General features: G+C 43.9%; 1 protein-coding gene and 2 long non-coding RNA genes across 3 annotated transcripts in view; 2 read left to right on the forward strand and 1 right to left on the reverse strand.

The window, feature by feature from the left end:
- The first annotated feature begins 4,667 nt into the window (after positions 1-4,667).
- LOC112943568 lies at positions 4,668-17,544 on the forward strand. Its single transcript, XR_003248620.1, has 2 exons — positions 4,668-4,861; positions 17,424-17,544. It is a non-coding gene; the product is annotated as an uncharacterized LOC112943568 (long non-coding RNA).
- JUN (Jun proto-oncogene, AP-1 transcription factor subunit) lies at positions 10,237-11,845 on the reverse strand. The gene has a single exon (XM_026034772.1). The coding sequence runs from the start codon at positions 11,773-11,775 to the stop codon at positions 10,831-10,833; it is 945 nt and encodes a 314-aa protein (XP_025890557.1). The 5' UTR covers positions 11,776-11,845; the 3' UTR covers positions 10,237-10,830.
- The window catches only part of LOC112943576, a 32,244-nt gene continuing 26,453 nt past the window's right edge, over positions 17,545-23,335 (forward strand). The window contains exon 1 of the long non-coding RNA XR_003248621.1: positions 17,545-17,596. This is a non-coding gene — a long non-coding RNA (uncharacterized LOC112943576). The remainder of the gene's footprint in view (positions 17,597-23,335) is intronic.

Below are 23,335 nucleotides of genomic sequence, written 5' to 3' on the forward strand. Positions count from 1 at the left end.
TACTGTTTTGCTTTTGTACCCTATTGCTTTATTTATTTATTTTGTATCAAAAACTATGAAATGTCATTCACGCTCTTTAAATTGCACCGTTATTTAGGTATGACTTTCAGTTTTGTATGATTTGACCCCAAAAGCACCAGGCAGTTTGTTCCCCCTCCCCTTCTCTTACTTACTGGCATAATTTCCATCTAGCGAAGATTTCAAAAATAAGGAAGGAAAAGGGCTTCCTGTACAAGCTTCCTGTGAATCCCATCCAGATAAAAAAGACTTGTGTAAAAACTTGGCAGGCAATCCCAGCATATACCACTTAGTGATTTCCCTTTTTTGTGCTATCATTCTGTGTATAGCAGATGAATCTGGAAATCCAAATACTTTTCTTTCATTTTCAAATAAGAAATCTTAAATGGTAAATTTCCTATCTGTATTTAACACCCACATTTTAAATTAAAAGTTTTGCATACTGACAGCATTAGTCATAGGAAATCCTGTATGAACATCCAGCACTTAAGTTGGACCTTCCCCTAGATCATGCCATAGAAGGAGTTTACAGAAAAACATTCTGTTACTCTTAAATAGTTCATCTGATTTTAACCCTTTACTTGCCACCGTATCTTGAATGACAGTGCTTTTACGGATAACTCATTTTCTTGTGCTCAAAATGATGTTGAAAATCTTTATATTTAAAAACTAAGTTTTTCTATATTCTAATGATATACCAGTAGGATTCTATAGATACATATGCATACATACACGCACAGCCCAATAGTCTTCCCTAGATAGTATTCAGAAGAACATCTACTCAAATGAAAAATAATTGCTTAGAATATTCTATTGCCTCTCCAGGAAGCAAGTGCTTCTAAGAGCAGGATGTATGATTTCTTTATATTTTGGAGGTATAGGGTGAATTCTCATAGAAAAATATTATATTAAAATATTATATGCAGTGCAAGTATTTTAAAATATATGATAAAAAAAAGAAGTCCACAAGAGTACAAATTCTCTCTCCTGGGTACAGTTATGCTGGGTAACACTTCTCTTTATCCACCCCTCTGCCCACTGCTGCAGCAGGAGACATGGCAGGAGACTTGGGTAAGGGGTGAGGTTGAGAAGGCAAATATATTAATATTCACTTATTAATTATCAGCTTCAGCAGAACTCTACAGCTCAGTAAAAATGGAAGGCTAGAAAAGGCAACACAGTGAGCTTATAAAATAAACCATAACATGGAAAAGATAAAATGTAAAATGTACACAGTCTTAAGGCACACAATCWCTTTCACATTACAGGGTGAAAACAACTTTGAAATTGCTGAAATTTCTTTGTCTTTATTTAAAAGGAATTATTCCCTAGCAGATGTTAAATCTCCTATAAAAAAAAAATCTTAGTTTTCCTAGTGGGCAAATCCTACCCATGTTGAGTTACATATTATCTAACAGCTGGTTTAAATTAAGTTCTCAGATTTAATGAAGGAAACCCCAGAGCATGAAGTGAGTCAATTAATATCTAAATTTGAGATTAGGATAAGGGTTGTGATCTTGGACATAACAAGCATACAGTAGGCAAATAAAGTTCAAGAATCATAGCCTTTTGTAATGCTGTGGATCCTACTCCAGTTTTAAATGAAAATGTGGTTTAATAAAGGACTGTTCATAGACAAGGGGTTTCAAAWCATGCAAATACTAACAGATACAATAAAAGAAATAGTAAGATAAAGATTCTTGGTATTTGAGAGCTCTGGTTCTTCTAATGAATTTAAATAGCCTTTTATATGTTTGGGGAGCTTCATCATTATAAGTAATATAATAATTTCCTGTTATATTTAAAAGGGAACTTTTTTTWWAAAAAGGGGRAAAAAAACCCTACCCTACATGTTTTCAGATTCTCWTTTTGAACTACTAGGCATTTGGGAAACTCATAGAGTAAGTTAAATCAGAGTATAGCTCTTCCTGTTATCAATATTACTATGAAGATCCAAGCAGAGGGAAGATTTAGACTGAGATACAGTTTTTTAAGCCAAGATCTGAACTGTTTGGTTAGAAAAGAATTTAGTTCACTATTTCCTTTCTGCGCCACAGAGCCTTCTTTCAGTGCTTCCCACCACCAGCAGTTACAGGAAATTTTGTGAARCACCATGAGGCAGCTTTTCATGATAACCTATAGCTGAAATTTGAATTAGAATTCATCCCCCTTCTGATATTTTGTGATATGACTTCAGCAGTCTAGAAACACTGAAGAGTCCAGATTTATTTTTATATGTTAATTRTTAGGTCTTGATTATTTCTACCTCTATACAGGACAAAGCAGTCAACTTTTTTTTTTTAATGCTTTTAGGTCACTACTGCCACCACAGAGGAAGGGAAGGGATGGGGTTCTTGATATTCTGCCTTTCACAGATTCACAGGTCTGCACTTGTGTGGCTGTGCTGTGCATTGTATTACCAATGGGAATAGCATTAGCTTTTCCTCTTTAGATCTGACTGTGAACCTGTCAAAGCATATAGAAGTAAATTTCAGGAGAGAATACAGTGAAGAAAAGGCCACAGAAAATCAGAAAGCACTGTTCTTAAACCAAGGTGCCKGTGTTCCTGATTTGCAACAGTTTGCCCATTCAGTTGTGTCTAACAGAGTAGCCACTTAAGTCCTTTCTTTCCCTGACACTTTGTTTCTTTTGCCATTTCACATTGTCATTGTCAACTTTAGCATGTGATTGTAAGTATAACTGGCTTTGTTAGTAGCCAATAAATATTGTAGATAGCAACTGCAGGAGCATTTCATTAACCAAATRCTACGTTCAACCCACATGTAACCATGCATATAACCAATATGCATATAAGCATTGGAAGCAAAAATAACATGAGTTAAGCAAGCCTTCCTGATATTGCCAGTCTGGCATTTTCTCTTAAGTAAAAACATGGAAGCAATTCTRTGCATAAGAATGATGACAGTGAAGAGAGGGGGTAAGGAGATGGCTTGGAATTAATTTTGGATGTGATCGAGTATTTTGTAAGTAAATGCAAAACACATATGGAAGCCAACGTGAGGAGCATGTGCAGGGAATTTCATTTATAAGACCTCGAACAGTAATCTCATTGCCCTCTTAAATAGTTTTAAATATATATATACATMAAGTGAGTCTTCCAGGAAAAACAGTTTCATTAGCAGGTATGTGAAGGACTCACAGTTCTCATTCAAGTTAATAGGGGCATGAAAAATGTTCAATGTGAAAATCAAACCACTTTTTACAGGGTTTGTCCATTTGGGAATTTAAGTATATTTAACCAAAAGTGCAAATTCAAATTATGCTAGTAAAATTGGCATAAAATTTGCCTGGGCCTTTGTAATTTAAGTTGGGAAGAATTGATTTAGGAGTCCTGACTTGATATCTGGGAATCTGAAGATTGCTGGTGGTTCAGAAGGTGCTGCAACCCTCCTGCTTATGCCAGTGCTCCTGTTCYACCTCCTCTCCTGCCCCCCCATCATTTCAGCTGTTTGGGGAGCTGTGTAGTTTACCAGATAAGGGAAGTGATGTGGATTCAATCAAGTGTGGGGTTGGGGTTTTTTTTAACTTTTTTGGCTAGGTTATTTCTAAACTGTCAGTGTGCTGCTGCAATATTCCAAAAAACATGCATGAATGAGGGAGTGAAAAAGAAGAGGCAAAGGAGAAGGGAAAAGAGTGTCTACTTAATCTAACACTGATATGTATGTATGTATGTATGTGTGTGTGTGTGTGTGTGTGTGTGTGTGCCTGTGCGTTCATACTTACCAAAGCCGAGCTTCCTAAATCTTGGAGGCTGCTCTGACTATCAGTGCTGGCTTGGTAGCCACAGTAGTTGAAGCAGGGATGGCCAACTGCTCAGCTACTGCACTCCACAATCTGGTACATAAATGCAAGCAGCTTTATTGGTAGATTCTTAAAATGCCTCAGCTGAAACTACTCAAGGTCATACAGCAAGACCCCCAAGTTAAATCAAAAGCAGTGAAATAACACACATATGCTTATACCAATTTAAAATAATCAGTTTTAAAGAATCTATTCTGATTCCTGATACAGAGTAAAGTCTTCTCAAAGAAAATATTTTGCCCTTCCTCATTTGCTCTATTTGTACACTGAACATTCTGCCTTCCCTGTTTCCCCGCATAAGCAAAATAAGATTTTTAAGCAAGTTTTCTTTCCAGGATTTTTCAATAGCCTTATTTCCAGAACTGGTATTTATGTCCAGCAATCGTATTACTTTTCTGCAACTGTCAAGCAGTAATTTAAAGAAGAATCATGTCTGTCAACTTTGTTGCTACTTTTTGCACAGAAGTGAAAGTTGTCAGTAACTGAAGGGATCTTATCTTGACCCAGAGACACTAGTGGACAGTTCATTATATGTCTTCTTTTAATTACTTCTTAAAAGACTTTCAAACAGTTAATGCTTGAGGATTCTTTAACATTTRTGTAAATAAACAGCAGCATGATACGTGTACGTGATGCAGTAAAGGACAGCTTTGCATAGGGGAATTTCTTTATTGCTAACACATGGTAAGTGTTTGGAGCAGTCTTAAATAAAAAGGAAGTGTCACCTGTTTCTAATCAGGTAATCACTGTAGCCTGGCTTCAGTCTCTAACTAAGGGCACTTAAGTTAAAAGAGCAGTTGGGAGAGGTAGAGCTTCTTGCTCTGAGCAATTTAGTTTACCTGACCTGCTCTCTGAAGATGTGTAAAGAGAACCTATATTGTCCCTTAGCTTAGGTGCCTTTATTAGGTGACAGGAGTTAAAATAACAAAATCTAGGTATGTCTCTTGAAAGTGTTATGGCATCATTTAAAAAGGCATGTTCTGTACTTGGGTTCTCAAGATAAAGCAACCTGGTTTGCAAGGTGGGTGCAGAAGTTTATCATTTTGACTAGCTCTAAAACTACTTTTAGATAGAAATGGATGTGGTGTCTTTATGTATGCTAAGATGCTCTGATTTGTGGGCATAACAAGTTCACCAACTTTGAAAAATGATATCCTTTGGAATGAGTAGGTGCCAATTTTGATAATATGAGGCTGTGCTTTTAAGACTACCAGTAATCTTTAAGTGGGGATTCAAAAACCTAACTTGCCTTGTATGCCCCATTTATGAATGGTTCTGTGGCCTTCAATAGCAGCAGTTTTTTGTACYTGTGTGAGGCATGTTTTTGTAACTTATTTAAGAAACCAGAGACATGATAGCTGTAGCCATTCCCACTAATTCAGCAATCTGAGTGAGAAGAAYTCAAAAAATTGGCCTGGATGCTTTGAACTTTCATTCCTCTGCTGGTGTCCCCTTCAATAGCTCTGGTGTGTCTGGGGTAAAATGATACAGGATTACAGKATCTTCCTACACATTGTATTAACTGCTTTAAGAATGCAGTGAAGCTTTTAAAAATGATTTTCTTTTATTATTATTCTATTTGCATGATGATTGATTTCATCTGAAGACAAAACTCTTCAGAGTGGCCCATTCTGTGACCCAAAGCTCCTCTATGGGTGTTTGTGCCTGGGACTGTCTGTTTTTTAGCTCCATCTGCTGGCACTGTCTCTGTCCTGTTTCCTACATCTTCTTGTTACGCTGAGAGTTTTGACTGGCAGTTGGATTAAATTAAAAGGAGACCAACAAATATRTTTCACAGTCTGGAGGTATTTTTAACTGGTTGCTGTCCTTTGGTTTAAGGAACCCTCCTAAAAATTGCATGGRGAGTACAAAGCTCAAAACACATAGTCCTCAGGTTTAAGGAAAAAAGTTATTTGTTCTTCCTCTTGTTCTGCTTGCAGTGGTACTTTGTAAGTATCTTTATAGGTTTGGAATGATTGGGTCAGGTCCTTAGCACTCAAGTTCTGTTCTATTTATGATTTCAAAGATAGATTACTCTGTTTTCCTGGTTTTTTGTTTAGTGTCTTTAACCCTAACGTCTCCTGTTATCTTATAACCAAGTAATTTAGCAGTTTTCAGTAATTAATCAACASTATAGAAACCTTTGCTTTACCGTATATAACTGTTCCTAGTATTTCAGAATATATAATGTTTAAGGATGGAAGGGCTGTGATGAACTCTTGCCTTTTGTAGTTCCATTGTTCCTTAGCAAAAGTACTGGAACGAATAATAGGCAAAAGGAGAGARGAGGGCCCTGCTGTGCAAAAGCTTTCTAAAATTGTTTAAGTTTTCTGAGGCTTTCACGGTAAATTATATGATTACTTTCTACCAGTTTTCTTTGTAAAGAGGACCAGCTCTTTTCAGAGACTATATTACAATGTTCATGTCAACAGTAATATATACTTGGAGAATTAGCATTGCCATYGGTCCTTGGGTGCAGACATGAGCAGTGCTTGTAATTCCAAAGAGCAAGTGCTTTTCCTCATGGAGTAATTGCCTTCTCTGCAATTCATCTGCATTTGGATTTTTTTTCCCCCCTTTATTTAGAAGGTTAGTGCTGACTTTCTTCACTCTCTCCCACAGAGCTAATGCTATGTGTTACTAAGATGTAGCCTATTCCATAATGAATTTGGGTATATTATTATTTTAAATACTATTTTCTTGCTCTCCATCTGGCTGTTATATATTTTGTGTGCTCRTAGTGTTTGCAAGCTTTCTGTATAGTAAACTTTGACTAGACTGTCTTTTAGTTTCTTCGTGTGAGTAAGCCTAGGTAGTTATACCTGAGTCTAGGAATAAGGAGGAAAAGCTGGAGAAGAGCACCCTAGTCTTGGAATTAGATAAGGGTGTGTTGTTGGGTGGAGTTGCTTGTGGATAGGTTTTGTTGTTTATTTTCCCATAATTGACTCATGCTGCCTCTGCAGAGGCTGCACCTCACACCGTGCCCTGTGCAGCTAAAGGTGCTCGTGCTGGCCCCGGCCGGGTGCTCCTAGGCTGGTGCTGCAGAGCAGCTGCCCAGGCTAACGCACCCAGAGCCTGGCCAYGTTTGTTCGCTCGGGCAGATGCTGCAGGGACAGCTCCACAGCTTTGGGTTTTGCCCCTGGCTCAGGCTCCATGCTRTGCCACACAAAGCCACAGCAACACCCTGTAGAAGGTAGATCCCTTGCTTCGTTCATTAATACGTATGCAGAGATGATCCATACTGGAAGGCTTGTTTACATTTTTAGAAAGCGATTATTATAAGAGATTCTTTAGGCTTCTGCATGGAAGAAAACTACCAGGCTACCTCTCACAATAGGTTGAGAGGGTTGTTGATTGTATTTCGTGACCACTTTCTGTACATTGGAAAGGTTCTCTTCAGAAATAGGCCTCAGTGTTCAGCAAGTGTTACAGTGGTGTTTAACAGTGCTGTTTTGAAGTCAGTGTTTTCTAGACTTAAGTAGCCTTAAATAATTCAGTGATGGAGGACTCTTAGTTACTGTGCTCTGAGAGTAAAAATGGTTAGTTTCTAACTTTTTTTCCCCCCTCACTGTAGAATAAGTTAGATGGTTACTGTTCTGTCAGTAATGACAAGTACTTTCCCCCCTTCCTCCAGTGAGTATTTGTGGTCAACTCTGCCCCCCACTTCCCCAACTCTGCTTATTTTTAGCTCCCTTGTATTTAGGGGGTAAGTGTGAGGGGTTTGGTTTTACTATACGTCTAAATTCTAATTAATATTTCTTAAAACCCAGACATGTTGTTCTGATTAAAGGCTCTTTGCCTAGGCATTTCTGTGTAGCCTGCCCTGTTTGAAACCCTGCCTTTTTCTGACTTCACTTCCTGAATCCGTTGACAACCTTCCCAGCCAAACAAAATACATGTTCACAATGCTGTTATTTGCAAAATATTCCCTTGTGAGTACAGCTGGGGCAACAAAAAGCAAATTTCTCTCTAAATCTCAGAGAACTGACTATTCCTCATAAAAATTAAGGCACATCATGCATTAGGCAATTTTAATCTCAATAGTTAAGTACATGTTAAACCTTTGCATTTCAGCACATATAAGTGCACGCATGTCTTTCATTACAATCACGCCTATTGATCACAGAGTGATCTTGCCCTATGCTAAGGGTGCTTTTAATTGGTGTTCAAGCAAACTACATGATACCAGATTCCTAGCCCAGCAAGCTGCTTACAAAGCAGTAGAGTTAGTAGAACTCTGCCGATCCTAGACCTGATCCCCAGGTGGGATATGGGGTAAGTGAAGGGGCTCACGCTATTTCATCCTAGGGTGATTGAGTAGCCGGCCCCAACTGGCATCTTGGTGGATGGTCAGTTTTTCCGATGTGGTCACCAGAACGTCAGAACCAGGCTGGGACAAGCGTTGCAGAACGAGCCCATCGYGCGGTGGCCTCTTTATCTGGCGCACGGTTGCTCGGGAACTTCTTTGCCTGCGCTCTGGAACGTCRTTCTGGAGGAAACATAACTGCAGTACGAAACGTCTGCATGTGCATATTAGCATAGGGTGGAGACTGTCACTCAGCTGTATTTAATTAACATAGTATTTTATATAATGTATTTATTTTTTATGTAATTAGATGATTAAGCAAAATGCTTGCTAGTAACATCTATTCCCCAACCCGGCACTGCTGAGAGTTAAACCTGTACCTTTGCAGGTAATTAATCTCCTTGCCCTGCTTATTTTGCTAGTTGGCACTTGCTAAATCCCTGTAAAACCACACCCAGCAGTGCTGGGTATTATCCCTGCACTGTCTATTCCTACATATGGTCAAAATCAACTTACCTTCCGGGTTGCTGACATCAGCAAAATGTTCTCTTGGCAAAGTGCAGAATCCTCCTAGTAACCCTTTGTTTGGCTAGTGTTATTTTGCTTGCAGTCCCTCTGACAGCAGCAGACGGCAGCGAAACAGTGACCGTCTTACTGCTCTCATTACTATGGGGAAGGATATTACCATATTACGATACGTTTTACACATCAAAGTAGCCCCTCGTATGATAAAACCCGTGTGCTATGGGCAGAAAGAAAAAAAACCATTGGAGGAAATGTACTCGGATGCATCCTTTAAGGAACTGATCTCTTGACTCACATTGGTTGGAAGTCTCAGGGTATCATTTTGATAACAGTAAATGTAAATATATACAGCCACACAGTTGTCTTGTGAAGTGACTTCAAGCAAGACTGTCACTTCAATTAAAACTATCCTTTAATTAAAGGGTGGGCGAAAGAAAATTTTTAGGCTGCCTACTCTAAGAAGTTAATATGACTTCATTAATAATAATGAATTAATAGTATTTTCTGTCTCTCTGTAGACAGATCTTTCTCCTCTTAGCTGCTTGGCTGTAAATATCAAGCAGAAAAGGATCTGGTCTTCCTTCAAATATGTGCATGTTAAATGGGAGCAGCGTGTTCAAAGTTTTGGAAATGTAATTGTTTCCAACTGAAGAGTTTAGTGTGGTAAGGTAATGTTGTCAGTTTATTAAAAACTTAAAATAAGACTTTTTTTCTTTTTAAATTAGAAGTGACAGAAAGCTGTCCCTGTAACTGTTTTCATTTGCCATTAGGTAACTTAGCCTTAGCAAACTTAGGTAAACTTATAGCCTCTTTTTTTCTTCTACTGATTAAAACCTTTAGAGCCTACAGGAACTTTGGAAAGGGAGAACAACTTCAGATAGGGAAGGGAATGTGGAATTATTTTACTGTGACAACRCTATTATCTTAAATGCTAACAGAGAAGGATCAGTTCTTACCTAGGTAGACACAAAATGAAGGGATAAAATTGAATAGCTCAAGTTTTTAAAAGCTATGGTATTTAAAACAAACAAAAAACTTGCCTGCTGTGTGTTACATATAGTGCTAAGGGCTTTAGGTGTGGGTGTTTTTTTTTTTTTTTTGTGTTTTCTTTTTTAAAAAAGGGGGAGAGCAGCCAGTTACAGTTTAGCCTCTTAGAGCATTTTCATGCAGTGGCTGTAGCCCATCTCCCACCCACTGCACTTTAAGCCCTCTCCCCAAACCACCCCCCTCTGTTAGGGCAAGCAGTCTAAGCAGTTTAAGATTCTAAACTACACTATAATGAAGATACTAACAGAAGAAGTTTATTCCTTTAGGGATCAGGACAGTGTTTCTCCCTCTACTCCTCACACATTCTCCAGGACCTGCCTTAGTTAGGGAGYAAGTTTAACATAATGCCTGCCCTTCTGAGTTCAGAGTAAAGGGTATTTTCCTGACTCAGGTACTAGCAAAAAAAAAAAAGTGTGAGGGGGAAATACATTTTAATTATTTTATTTTCTTAAATATAATAGAACTTTCTAGATTTTTTCCAGAAACAGAAACATTGAAAAAAATTATACTTTATTACAAACAGTAAACTTAGAATGCTAAAAAAAGGAAGAAAAAAAGCCTCTTATTTACAAACAATACTGGGCAGTGCCCAAATAAACAACATAAAAATAACTTACAAAGTCATGAAGTAGTTTATTGACATTAATCAACTTTCATAAAATAAAATAAAAAAAGATATGTACATACACAATTTACTTGAAGGCAGGCAGAATAGTTCGTTGTTGTTGATCAGCCTCCCACAAACCTCCCTCCCACGCTTGTTTTTTTGTTTTGTTTTTCTTAAGGAATACTACAGAAAGCAATCTACAGTTTCTATCGCAGTTTAACCTTTAATACTGAATGATCATCGAATGTTAGGTCCATGCAGGTCTTGGTCAATGTTAAACGAAGATCTGACGTCTCGTGTGAGCAGGGACAGCACTTCTGGAGGGGTGCTGGCTGCCTCTCTCCCGCCTCGAGCTGAAGGCTCACCAGTCTTTCCACACATGCGCTTTGCGGAGCACAGGCAGGACTCGACCTTTCAGCTTTCCCCTTAGCTTTACGTTTCTGCCACTTTGGGTTTTCTGTTTAGTTCTACCACGGCCTCACAGTTCTCATTCAAGGCAGTCTCTTCAAAAAGTTTGCAACTGTTGTGTGAGCATTAGCTGGCACCCGCTGTTCACATGGTTCATGACCTTCTGCTTTAGCTGTGCAACCTGTTCTCTGAGCATGTTGGCAGTGGATGCCAGCTCTGAGTTCTGGGCTTTCAAAGTTTTCACTTTTTCTTCCAACCTGGCAATCCTTTCCAACTTCCTTTTCCGGCATTTGGACGCCGCAATTCTGTTTCTCATGCGTTTTCTCTCTGCTTTGATCCTCTCCTGTGACTCCATATCAATAGGGGACAGGGGAGGTGTTTCCCCTGGCATTTCAGGTACAGTCTGAGGTTCTTCTTTCAAAGCCTGAAGYCGCGGATGCTGCACTGGCATCTGGGGGGTGATGTGATGCTGGGGTGCGTAGCCCATGCTGTTTGCATTGTAGTTAGGCGCGGAGTTGAGTGCGTTGGGGTTGAAGTTGCTGAGATTGGCATAGACCGGGGGCTCGCTGTGCAAGTTAGTATTGAAACTGTTATTACCAGCCATGGAGGACACAGGTGCCATGCCACTGTTAACAGGCTGAGCGGCAGAGGTGACGCTGGGCAAGGTGTTCTGGTTGTGCAGTTCRGCCAGGGCTCTCACAAAGCCTTCGGCGAAGCCCTCTTGCTCGTCGGTCACGTTTTTGGGGCAGAGGAACTGCGTGGGGGTCGGGGTGGTGGTGATCAGGCCGTTGCTGGACTGGATGATGAGCCGCTCGAGCTCAGGCGACGCCAGCTTGAGCAGCCCCACGTCGGGCGAGGTGAGGAGATCCGCGTTCTTGTTCCTCAGGTGCGGCTTGAGGTTGCTGGAGGGGTCGGACAGGTTGAGCGTCATGTTCTGCTTCAGCACTTTGGGGTTATTATATCCATAGCCGCCGCTTTCCGGCGGCGCGAAGGTGGCGTTGAGGGCATCCTCGTAGAAAGTAGGTTCCATCTTTGCACTCATAGAACAGAGCGCGCCGAGTCGCGGCGGGCGGCCGGGGGGACGCGCCGCTCGCGGCCGCCGCTCGCGCCCCGCTCACACGCAGCCGCTGCTGGCGCCGCCGCCGCGGGCTCCGCGGCCCGGGGAGCGGCCGCTCGCGGCCCGGCTCGTCCCCGGGACTCGGGCTGCTGCTGCCTCCTCCTCTCGCCGCCGCCGCGCAGGGGGTCCCGCCTGGCCCCGCGGGGCTGCGCAGGCCGGTGGGTAGCGCCGCGGAGCGCGCGGGACGCGCCGCAAGTTGTCCCAAGTACTTTCCCGGCCGCGGGAGTCCCTCGCTGCTCGCGCTCCCCTCGGCGGAGCCGCCGCCGGCCGCGCTGCTCCGTCCCGTCCCGTCCCTGGCCGTGCCCGGCGCCGCCGCCCGCCCCGCGCGCTCTGAGCCCCGTCCCGCCGTGGAGCCTTCACTTATCAGCCGCCGGGACCCCGCTAAAAATAGCGCATGATGTCACCCCGCGCGCGCCCCATTGGCCGCGGCCGCCCGCGCCGGGGGGGGGCGCGGCCTCCCGCGCGGCCCCGCTCGCCCGGGCCGCCCCGCCCCGCGAAGCTTCGGAGCGGCCGCGCGGCGCCTTGTGGGATGAGGTAATGCTGGCGCCGCCCGGGGCATTGTGGGCTGACGTATTGTTTTGAAGAGCTCGTTACCCGCTCGCAGCGCTCGCGCCGGGTTGGACGGCGGCGCGGGGGGCGCCTCCCCAACCGGCACCTACCAAGTGCCACCAGCGGAGGGGGGGTGGCGGCGGCGGGCGCCTGTCCGCGCTGGGCGCTGGCGGTAAACCAYGGCTGTCTGTTATTTTCTTTTCCTTTTTTTGTGGGTGCCCGTGTGAGGTTTTGTTGGCGCATTCGGGCGGAAGGTGGGGACGGGCCGCTGTGCGCCGGTGCCAGCCTGGTCCCGCGCCTCTCTCCCCCCCGACTTCTCGCGCGGAGTGGTACGGCCCGCAAGGCGGGGCTGCGCGGGAGCGTGTTCGCGGGGCGGGGGGGAGGCGGGGGAGCCCTCACGTGATTTCCCCCGCTCCGCGCCGTCCCCGYGCGCAGGCGCCTTCCGGGCAGCGAACGCCGCGGGGCCGCCCCCGCCCGGCGCGCGGCTAAGGGCGCCGTCGCCGTCATCCTCGCCGGAGGGTCTGCGCCCGTCCAGCCGAGCGCCCGCCGGAAGGGGGTCCGGGAAAGGACCAGTTGCAGAGGGGCTTCTTCGAACCCGGGCCTCCAGGGCAGGGGCAGCCCCAGCCTCATCTTGGAGTGCCCGAGTCCTGCCCGGGAAGCGCAGGTCGGGGAGGGGGAAGCGTTGGAAGGGCCCGAGCGGGGGAGCCAGGCGCGCGCTGTGCTGCGCCTCCCGCAGCGGCAGGCGGCGGGGCCCTCGTGTGCGGCCCCTTGCCTGCCGCAGCCCGGGCTCAGTGCATGCCCCGAAACGGGCCGCGCCGCTGCCTCGGTTGCCGCGGCCGCCTCCGCGCTCCTCGCCTCGTCCCGCCGCGCACCCTCCTCTCCAGCGGAGCCGGGAGTGTGCAGCGCCCGCCGGCCCCAGGCTCCGGGACGCGGGGAGGCGCCGCCGCCGCGAAAGCCCCCGCTCGGGGAGCGCTCCGGCCCTTTGCTCCCCTGCAGCAGGGGCGCTGCGGCAGTGAATCGCTTTTGGTGAATCGTGAGGCCAACATGCTTATGTCTAGGTTTGAAAATAAACTTTCAACTTCTTTTGTCCTGTTTTTTTCCCCTAGATGTAGTGACATAACTAGCAGTTAAAGTATGGAATGAAACAGAAACAAAAGCAGCTGTGAAATCAAAGTAAAGTATAAGTAACTCCACAGTGCCTACATTACTACATTGTTTTTCCTTTTTTTCTGTTTTCCCTCGATGTGCCTACCTGGTTTCAGTCCCTATAGCCACTTGACTTTTTAAGCTCACAGGTGTTAYGCAAGCAACAGTTGCAGTTCTTGGTACACTTGTGTTAACAATCCATAACATGAAGTACAAAGTTTGCCCATGTATTGGTGGCCTTCCATCTGCTGTTGGTACACGCGCTGCCTTCACGTAGGCAACACGCGTCTGTGTTGCAGGTTACTTGAAACTACTTGTGTGGTTTCAGCTGCCTACTGTTTGGGAAAACAACGTGAATTCTTGTGTATGCCTAAGAATATCTCTTAGATTTCAGAATGYAGTGACTGTTGGGAGCAGTTATTTAGCTCCATTTTAATCTTTGCGTGCAAGATAAATGGAGACCAGTCGCTGCCTCTTTTCATGCAGGAGTCAGAGGGCATCAAACAAAAGTGGCAGGTTCAGAGCACGCCTGCAAAATTTTACCAGAGGGAAAAAAAAAACAAAACAAAAAAACCAAACCTTGTTMGGTTCTGGAGCCCCTTGACGCACCAAAGGGTTCCCGGATTTAAAAGTGATTAGGTGAATTCACAGAAGAAAAATCCCTCAAGGGCTTTTGAATRCATCCCTGGTTCTGGAAACCCCAAAGCTGCAGATGTCTCATGGCTGTGGGAGCATCCTGAGGCAAAGCTGCCCTGTGCTCGCCCGGGTTTCCACACGCGCCTGGAGGTATCCGCGGCTGGCTGCTGTCAGAGATAGGGTATCTAATTGGGCCTGAGGGGGCTCTCCTCACATTTGTGTTGTCTTAAAGCTTCCCCCCACCGCCCCAATACACTGTAAATGTTCCCTCTCTGCTCTGTTAGTGCACGATTATGATGTCTATAAACAGCTTGTCTGTATAAGGAGGAAAATATGGAGAAAGGTAAGATAGGAATTTTAAGCAGTTTGTTCTGTGGAGGTTTTACTGTTATGGAATGAGAATGGCTTTTAACTTAAGTCAAAGAGGTTTTTGTTTCTTCTTCCTTTCCCTCCCCCTCTTTTAATCTCTGCAAATCATTTGCTGTATTTTCTGTATAGACAAATATTACTAATTAAATTCACCCCAACAATTTCTTAATATATTTCCAGCGTTCTGTCTTTTTTGGTTTATGTTTTCCTTCAAGTCTGTTTTGTCCTGGAAAGCCAAGTCCAGGCTACAGATCAGGAATAGGGCTGGTACAGCTTTACCTGCTCTATGATAGTAACTTCTTGTGTAAGCTGGAAACACTCCTCCCTTATGGTTGGTCCAGATCAGCCCTACTGATGTCAATGCAAGATTTTCATTAGCTTCRGTTGACCTGGCATGGATGTACTTGCTTAAACCATTTAATTTCTTTTTCTTTCTTGCCCCCGCTTTAGTTCTTAACTTCCTTTCTTATACAGAGGTGGAGTTCCAGGACTAGACATTCCAGTTTGCGAGGGACGTGTGGCTGCTGAGGCCTGTAGCTATAGGGGACACCCATCAGGCCACTCATTAGGTTAATTGCTGCTCACTTAGGGGTTACTTGGTCCAGTCKGGCAACAGGCTGCCAAGCTGGTCATAAAGGTTGTGCGTAGCAGGAAGACTCACAATGAAAGACAGAGTGAAGCTGCTGCTCGCTCTGGGGGCGGTTTCTGCCTTTTGGACTCTAACGTGGAGTGATCTGTGATGAGGTGCTTGGCTGAACACAGAAGCCTCGCTTTAGATTTCAGCTCAGTGCCAAATTTACCATTTGAGTCTCACCAAGATTCACAGGTCACAAAACAAAAGCAGGACCCGTGAAGCCAGCGATCCTGCCGCGGCCATCAGCCAAGGAGCTGGGAATTTTGGTGACTAGGCTCCTGATTTATTAAACAGCTATTACTTGAGGGCCTTTTCCCCCTTTCCTGGTGTGCTTAAGTAAATATACCTTTAGCAGAATGAAAGAACACTTACTGACCCATTTATAAACCATAGCCATTTGCATGTCTCCATAAACTAACGTGTGGGTAGGGACTGGGAATTAACTATATATCTCTGTGCATGTGAGACGCAGATGCTCTGAACAGCAGTAATGCAGATTTTGATTTATAAAGTTCTCCTATCAATCAATACAAGACTGACTGAGGCAATCAGATAATCTGAATAATTAAATGGCTTTTCAGGGGCAAATTAAAATTTCTTGTACGTACCGCATCCGCCTAAATTATATTTGGTGTTCTGGAGTAAATGGATTGTTTGTTTTGTCTCAGTGTCAGAACACAAGTGCTTTGGGCACTTGTGGCCTTATATTCCAGGCCACTTGTAAAAAGGTGAATGGTAGTTTCTATTCTTCATACATAGAAAAAAGTGCTAACAGAAGGGAAAAAGCTGTTTTCATGCAGTGCTCTTGCATCATCTTGCTTTTTCTCTTGCYGGAGATATTTCTATAATATATTTATTACTCTAGACTTTTCTTTTTAATTCTCTCATTCTTGCCTTCAAATGTGCTCCCCTGTTTCACTACTGTCTGGAGCGAGCAAGCCTGGGAACGGAGTGGATCTTTGGTGCTGCTTTTCACTTGTTTGAGGAATTTCTAAGAACAGGTTCCCCAAACTAAGAGATGGAGCAGTTTGAAGGGAGGGAAAGAACAAGCCTGTTTCTTTTTTACCTTGCATTAGAACACACTAAATGAAGCTGGGAGTGAGAGAGCAAAAATAGCAGTTTCCTTGGGGTGAGGGGAAGGAAAATAACTTGCAGGGCATCTGTTGCTTCTGCTCCCAAGTCCTTGCCATCTCCTCACTCTGTTTTCATGGTCTGGCCAAATCCATCCAAGTCTTCATCACTGCTAAAAGAGGTGCCACATCCTCTGCAGCAGCTTCAGGTTTCCATGGCCTTGCTTTTTGCTCCTGCTAGGACTCATGTGGCCAGGTAGAGATCCAAGGACTGGATCTGGCTGAAAGCTGAGCTGAAATAAAAAAAAATATTTGCGGATACAAGAGGAGGGGTGAGAATGTATAGGCCAAGGGAAGAGAACTGACTCTGAACTGGAGGTGAAGGACACTGAAACCAGATCTATAAAACAAGATTGAACACTAGTCCTGAGCTAGTCTTCAGTCTGCACATGAAAAAGGCTCTAAAAGGCTCTTCAGAACCACGGGCTCTTGTAAATGAGTATCGTGTCCATCTCCTCCACCCTCCATTAGTCATCGCATAACCAAGCTCTACGCAGCCAGTCCTTTTCATCTTTCTTCTTGTCAAGCCCTTTAGCCTGTCCCCCTCACCTACTCATCCCACCAATCATTTTAATTAATCTCTGAATTTCTTTGAAACTACTACTTTGTGGAATGGAGGAAAATGAGTAGGTTAGAGAGACAAGATTGTGAATGATGGAGGTGGGGCCAAGTTAGGAGGCTTCGCAAGACCTGTTGGGTTACCTCAGGGGCAGGACACTAACGCTGGCTGTAAACAGAAAGTGCAGAAGTCAGGAGGGAACTACTAAAAATATACCTACCCCCCCGAATGCTGCTTATGTAATTGAAAACCAAGAAGAAATTACTCACTGTCAATTTTTCCTATTCCCAGCTAGCTTTATAGGGGATTTTGATGGTCACTACTGGTGCTGAGAAATGTATTTTTCAAATGATTAGTGACCTATATCTTTGGTGTTGAAAAACTATATATATTGCATATATCTGATTAAAAAAATGAATAGAAGTTAAACATATTGCTTAGAGATGAGTCTGAAAGGGACCCTAAGATCCCTTTCCCATGCTTTTTAGATTATTAGAAATCTAAATGTCACACTGCTAATGTGTCTCTGTTCATTATTTTTATACTGTAGCATACCCAGTGCTCTAAGAATCGCAGAGTTGGGTGAAGTTTCCACCCTGTGGAGCTTCCACTTGGAAAAATCCTGTACATACAGGCAGAACAGCCCCTGATCCTGGCTGAAAAATCCTGGCAGAACAGCCCCTGATCTGTGGTCGGAGCGCAGTGAGCGGAGCGGGCTCAGAGGTAAGCTCTGAAGGAGGCACTGGAGGACATGTGGCGCATGGGAAGCAGAGGGATGTGTCCAGCCTTGGGAACCGACAGCACGAAAAAATTGTGACATGCAAACAGAAACATGCAAATTCTGAGCACTGGGGAGACAGGTAAAGAGCTTTGATGAAAGATCTTTTGTTTGAGACAAGGATCGAGATACTGCTGAAATGCAGGTTCCCTGGGGGGAGCTGAAGTTCGCTTTCTGACATTGCCATAAATGCACATTAATGTATGCAATGGCAACCAAATACATTGGTTTATGATTGCTGATCATGACCATAAGCCTTAGATAAGCTATTTAACTGTCGAGGGCCCTTGATTTAAAAAAAAAAAAAAAAAAAAAAAAAAAAACTGAGTTTTGATTATGATCTTAGAATGGGTGCACAATGCTTGTTTTTTTGGTTGTTTCTGTTTTGATTTTTTAACTAATAATCTGGCATCTTATCAAAGTTGACACCTCACTCTCTTAGCAGCTGTTGGAACAGTAGGTTCCTGGCAACATGGAGTAAAACAGTGCCTGACCAGAGAAGCAAGGGAAATRAGTCTGCATGAGACCAAATATGCTCGTGTGAAGCACCATGGAATTTAGAGCATTCTGATGAGAAATCAAGCTTTCCTTCCAGATTTTATTTTATTTTATTTTTATTTATTATTTTTTATTTTATAACTTCAGGCTTAGATGTGGACAGGGAGTTTCTGTTACTGGATATCACTAGTGGTTGATGGTTGACGGATGTAAGGGCACCTATCTGAATTTGACTAATGGCTTTGGTACTGCCAGGAGTATCCAGAGAAAGCCTTGAACAGTGAAAGTAGGTCCTGCAGATTGCTCCTTCCCAGGGATTATAGTGGCAGAGCCTGTGGGGAGGTTTGGAGTGCCTGCTCATGTAATTCAAATGGCACCATTCACTCTGCGTGATAGTCATTTGTGTTGGAGTCATGGTGTGGGAGCAGYGAGGGTTGCCAAATAACTAAGGAAGGCACCGTTGGGAGGAAAGGGCATGGCCTCGGTAAGCGCCTACCTAAAAGCACAACCCCAGCTAGACACTTCAGTTTTGAACAAGATGCTTCTAAACTGCTCCCCTTTCTTGCTCCGAGGAGGTTAGTAACAAATTAACACAGCTGATGCGCCAGCCCAGCAGCGTAGCTGCTCCTCGCCGCRGGAGCCAACCCTGTCCCCTCACAAGGTGGGGGTATCCTGCCCTCATCCAGGGCGGCCCCATAGAACTTGAACAGGAGAGGAGCCAAACTCCCTGAAACTTTAAAAATTGCTKCTGTTTCTTCCTTTCTTCTGCAGTGTTGGTAGTGCAACTACTGTTGGTAGTTGCAGACGCTGTGGTGTCTGTATGTGCCAGAAAGGAGACGGAGGTGGAAGATTCTATCCAAAATCAGTACTGATCCCTCCCCGAGACCTTGTTTTGCACCGTAGGTTCAGGAGCACCRTTCACATACACTGGAGGCAGCAGGACACACTGCTTGAAGCTCCCCGCAGCACGTGTGTTGAGCAGACACACCAGTCAGCTGCAGGACCAATTACACAGCCTGTTGAGACTGTGCAAGGCATAAAAAGGTATGAGGCTGGATTATATTAGGATGACATTGGTGAGAGCTAGAGGATATAAAAGGGGATAAAAGGACAATAAGCAAAGGTCTAAGGGCAGAGATACCTGCTAGTTGATATTCAACCCTCTCTTTCAGCGGGCGCAAATAGAAAGACATTCCTTAAATGGCTTTTCTGTACTTAGAGGTGTGGGTACCTGCTGTCACATGAATGTATTTGCTGAGGCTTCTGTTCAGCTAGGAACAGTCTGTGGACTCAGTTAAGTCATGTGAGAGGTTCAGCACGTGTGTTGTAAGAGCTCCTAGTGTAACGTAGGCTTGCTCTATATAGGCATGTTTTGTGCTGATGTTTTCCAGTTACTGCGTTCCTTGCAGTCAGGGTAGGAAAAGGTGTGTGGCTGGCAAGGCTGCAAGCCCAGACAAAGATGTTTTGGGTGTGGATGCTTACAGCCTATTGCTAGGTGCTTCAGATAGGCATTTWTGTCAAAGATCTGAGGTCAGTCCAATGATAGCCAATTCCAGTCCTCGATGATTCTATAAATATTTATAAGAACAGTGGTTTGTTTCATGTTTATTGCCCTGGAAAGCATTTGCCTAAGCCCGTAGTGGTGGTGATGGTGGTGGGGGGTTATCTAGTCTTCCGGCCAAGAAAATTTGCAAAGTCAAAGAAAAATTTGTTCGCCTCTTTAATGTCACCTAATGAGTTTAATGAGAAATAATCTTATTCCTTTTACACCTAGGGGGGAAAAAAGTGTGTGTGGGGGAAGAAAATAAACTGAAATGGGCTAGACCCTTGTTTTTCTGCTCTTGCCTTTCTGTTGAATGACCTTAAGTCACTTATGCCTCTCTGTTCCTCAGTTTCCCTGTCTGTAAAATGGTCATAATGAGAGTGAAGTCCTAGTGAAGTACGAAGTTCAATGGAAAAATGATGCTTTACCCATGCGATGAACTAATTCTAGTTTTTTTTTTTTTTTTTTTTTAAAAAAAAAAAAGCTTTAAGAAAAAGGTGTAGAACAGGATTGGAACTTCATTGGGAAGAAGATCTTGGCTTACCTAAGTTCTTATTAGTATAAAATATGTATTACTGTCCTCCTGCTTTGCTTTTCAGATATCAACCATTGACATTTTTCTTGGTTCATCAGTCTTTTAACGCAGGCTGAAACCGACCCAGGCTGGGCAGAACATATCCTGGCACGTGGATTTATGCTGTTTTCGCTCTCGGGTCACTCTCTGACATTCTGACTAGATATCTTCCTGTTGTTCTAGGTCAGCTCTATTTTGAGGGTACTTTTCTTTGCATTCAGGTGATTTGCAGTTGTTAGTATCAAAAATATCACGTGGTAGGAAGGATTACATGGCCCTTTGACAGGAGGGGAAGCGGAGGCACTGAGGTTGAAGCCTTTCTAGAATTGCATGCCGTGCTCCTTGGAATCTAGGAGATAGCGCTAATGCTTGTCCAATACTTGGACAACAAAATGTCATGTGCAACAGAGGAACTTTTCTGCATTATACACCCTGTGGGGAAGAGGACGTGTCCAGCAGCAGCTCCTTCCTCATATGACCAGAGGTTGATAGTTGTGGGGAAAGTGAAGCCCCCCTGGCCACCTCCAGTCAGTAAAGCTGCTCCTAAGCATGTATATTTTTAAACATWTGTGTATATGACAGTAACTTTTAAGAAAACCAAGGAGTGGTTTTCTACAGATGTAGATCAGCGCAATGTAGTTCCACAAGTACTTTCGGCCAGCACTGCTGACAAAGAGGCAGTCCTGCCCTCTTCCTGCTCCCACACTGTCCCCTCCCTTGTGCTGACACAACCATGAGGTGAACTGTGTTGGGAAATACATCCAGTTCAAATCTGTCCCAGGAAAAATACCTGCGAAAATACCTGCGGGAGGAGATGTTTGCTGCTTTTTAGTGCATCACCAACACATCCCGAGTTGAAGTTCACGTGGGATTCATATGTTAGTGGGATTCAATGGTCTCCATTACAGTTAGGGGCTTTGTTTGTTCCAGCAGCTTCTGGCTAAAAGAGAATTAGGCTGCAGCTGGAAACTCAATCAAAGTAGTTTCAAAACATTTCATTCATATGTGGGCTGCAGTGGATTCCCAATACACCTTTACTATAGTCACTAATGCTCGGTAAGCCTGTCAACATAGCAGTCAAACAAAGGCTAGTCTCAAGACTGTGTGTTGTGTAAATAACCCTTGTGCCTAGCAGGGTGTCACGGAGTTAATGTAAAGCCTGTGCGAAGGGGAGGGCGTGGGAGCCGCGTGCCAGGGCTAACGTTCCCCTTTGGCRGGGATTGCAGCCGGATTGCAACAGCCCGGCCTCGCTGCGCTGCCGCACGTACTGTAAACACTTCTCTCTCCGCGCTCGAACTCGATAGGGGTGCTGATAGAACAATAAACCTTTCTGGGAACTGACAGTGGAAGGCAAGGCTTTGTTTTAAGGCAATGCTCCATTAGCATAGAGGAGTTTCCTTCGTGGAAGGCTGATGCTTTCCAGGTGGCCCACCAGGCAGCCAGACAAAGGAGGGTACATACGGCAATGTTCACAAAAGGGTTAAGGTTTCAGAGTAAGGAGGGGAATGTAGAAAATTCCGTGAACTTTAATAATTACACCTATATCTTCCATGTAACCTGGACTTTTTTGGTTTTTTCACAGATCTGTAGTCAAGGGTTAACTGACAGGAATAGCCATCCTGGTAAAAATGCACAAGTTTTAAATCAAACAGCATTTCATTTGCAAAATGAAATGTGCATTTCCAGGGTATGCCTTTTGAAGGGTAATAGAAGGTTTAGCAAAAGACAAACTCTTTTTTTATTTTTTTTGTCAAGCAAGCACTTTTTCTGTAGGTTTCAAAATCCTTTGTTGCTTGTAGTAGATTTTCTTTTTTTTCCCTCCTCCAAAGAGGATAGAAACCATAAGAAACACTTCAGCAGAACTTACAGCCTCTTCCCGCCCTTTCTCTCCCTCCCTGCTTCCCTGAACACTGGGAGTTCTCAAAAATATTTTGGGATCCTGGAGATTAAAAACRGTGTTTTATATTTGTATTTGTCTTATAATAGCTTTGACTTTCACCCACCTTGTCCTCCCCCGTATGGAGGGTACATGTGTGTGCACTCCCTCTAATGCTGTTTATATGGCCACTGTCAGGCTCAGTAAGCAATTTCTTCCTGTGACACCTTCCCATGTGATGATGTTTCCAGGTCTTGTCTTACCTCCTACCTCCGCCTTCCCCTGTGCAAAGTGACTTGATGGAGGGTAGCTGAGAAGAACAGAAATAAATACCGGTGCTGTCAAATCGTAGTTGATAAATGGAAACTCTAGAACCTTGTGAATCTACTGGCGACATAAATGTAGGGCAGCTGTTTGCATGGTATTTTATAGGCGTTCCAGTTAAACAAGTTTTGCTTATTGCCTATTTCAAGTTTAGGCATTTTATTATTAGTGTGTCTGAAAAAGTTAAGGACTATAGTGCCCTAATGCATCTCTTAAGTAACATTTAGAAAAGGATGTGGTAATCTGTTTAAGGATTCCCTGCGTCAATAGGGATGTTACTAAAGAGAACTGAGATAAAATGTAAATGTAAATAATTGCTCCTGAAACAAAGGAAAACTGGTAAGCAGCCAGATAGAAATTAGAAAGTTAATTAGTTTTACACCAGGGGGCTAAATCATACCAGTGCAATCTTGGGTATGCTCAGTAAATGGCAAGACCCTTGTTAACTCCAGTAGAACTAAGAATTTCCCSTTCATGAGTGGGTCTGTATGGGTAAAATTTCCCAGGGTGTGTGAACATGCTATATAAGCGACCAGATTGTCACAGATTTGAGTTAGAGATGCTTTCATTTTCAGTATCTCCTGCAAGGCTCTTTTTTGCAAGACGAGGAGTGTTAACTCTTGTGCCTGAGCCAAAATTCCAACCTAAGCAGAATGTACTCATCTAAATTTCCCTTTTGGTTTCATTTGGACAAGGTATGCTTTGGTGTAGGGTTGCTGTGTACTGTTACAACAGTTGCCGTGTTGGGAGCTTGGGAATGCGCCTGCATGGAAGAGGTTACATTAAAACCGGGACATGATAATCTCAGAGAAACCCCCGAGTGTGATGTTTGAAAAGGGGGGGGGGGGGGGAAGATAGGGAAAACACAT

This window comes from Nothoprocta perdicaria, unplaced genomic scaffold (genome assembly GCF_003342845.1).
Source record: "Nothoprocta perdicaria isolate Ctin4 unplaced genomic scaffold, notPer1 scaffold_0, whole genome shotgun sequence".
Lineage (NCBI taxonomy): Eukaryota > Metazoa > Chordata > Aves > Tinamiformes > Tinamidae > Nothoprocta > Nothoprocta perdicaria.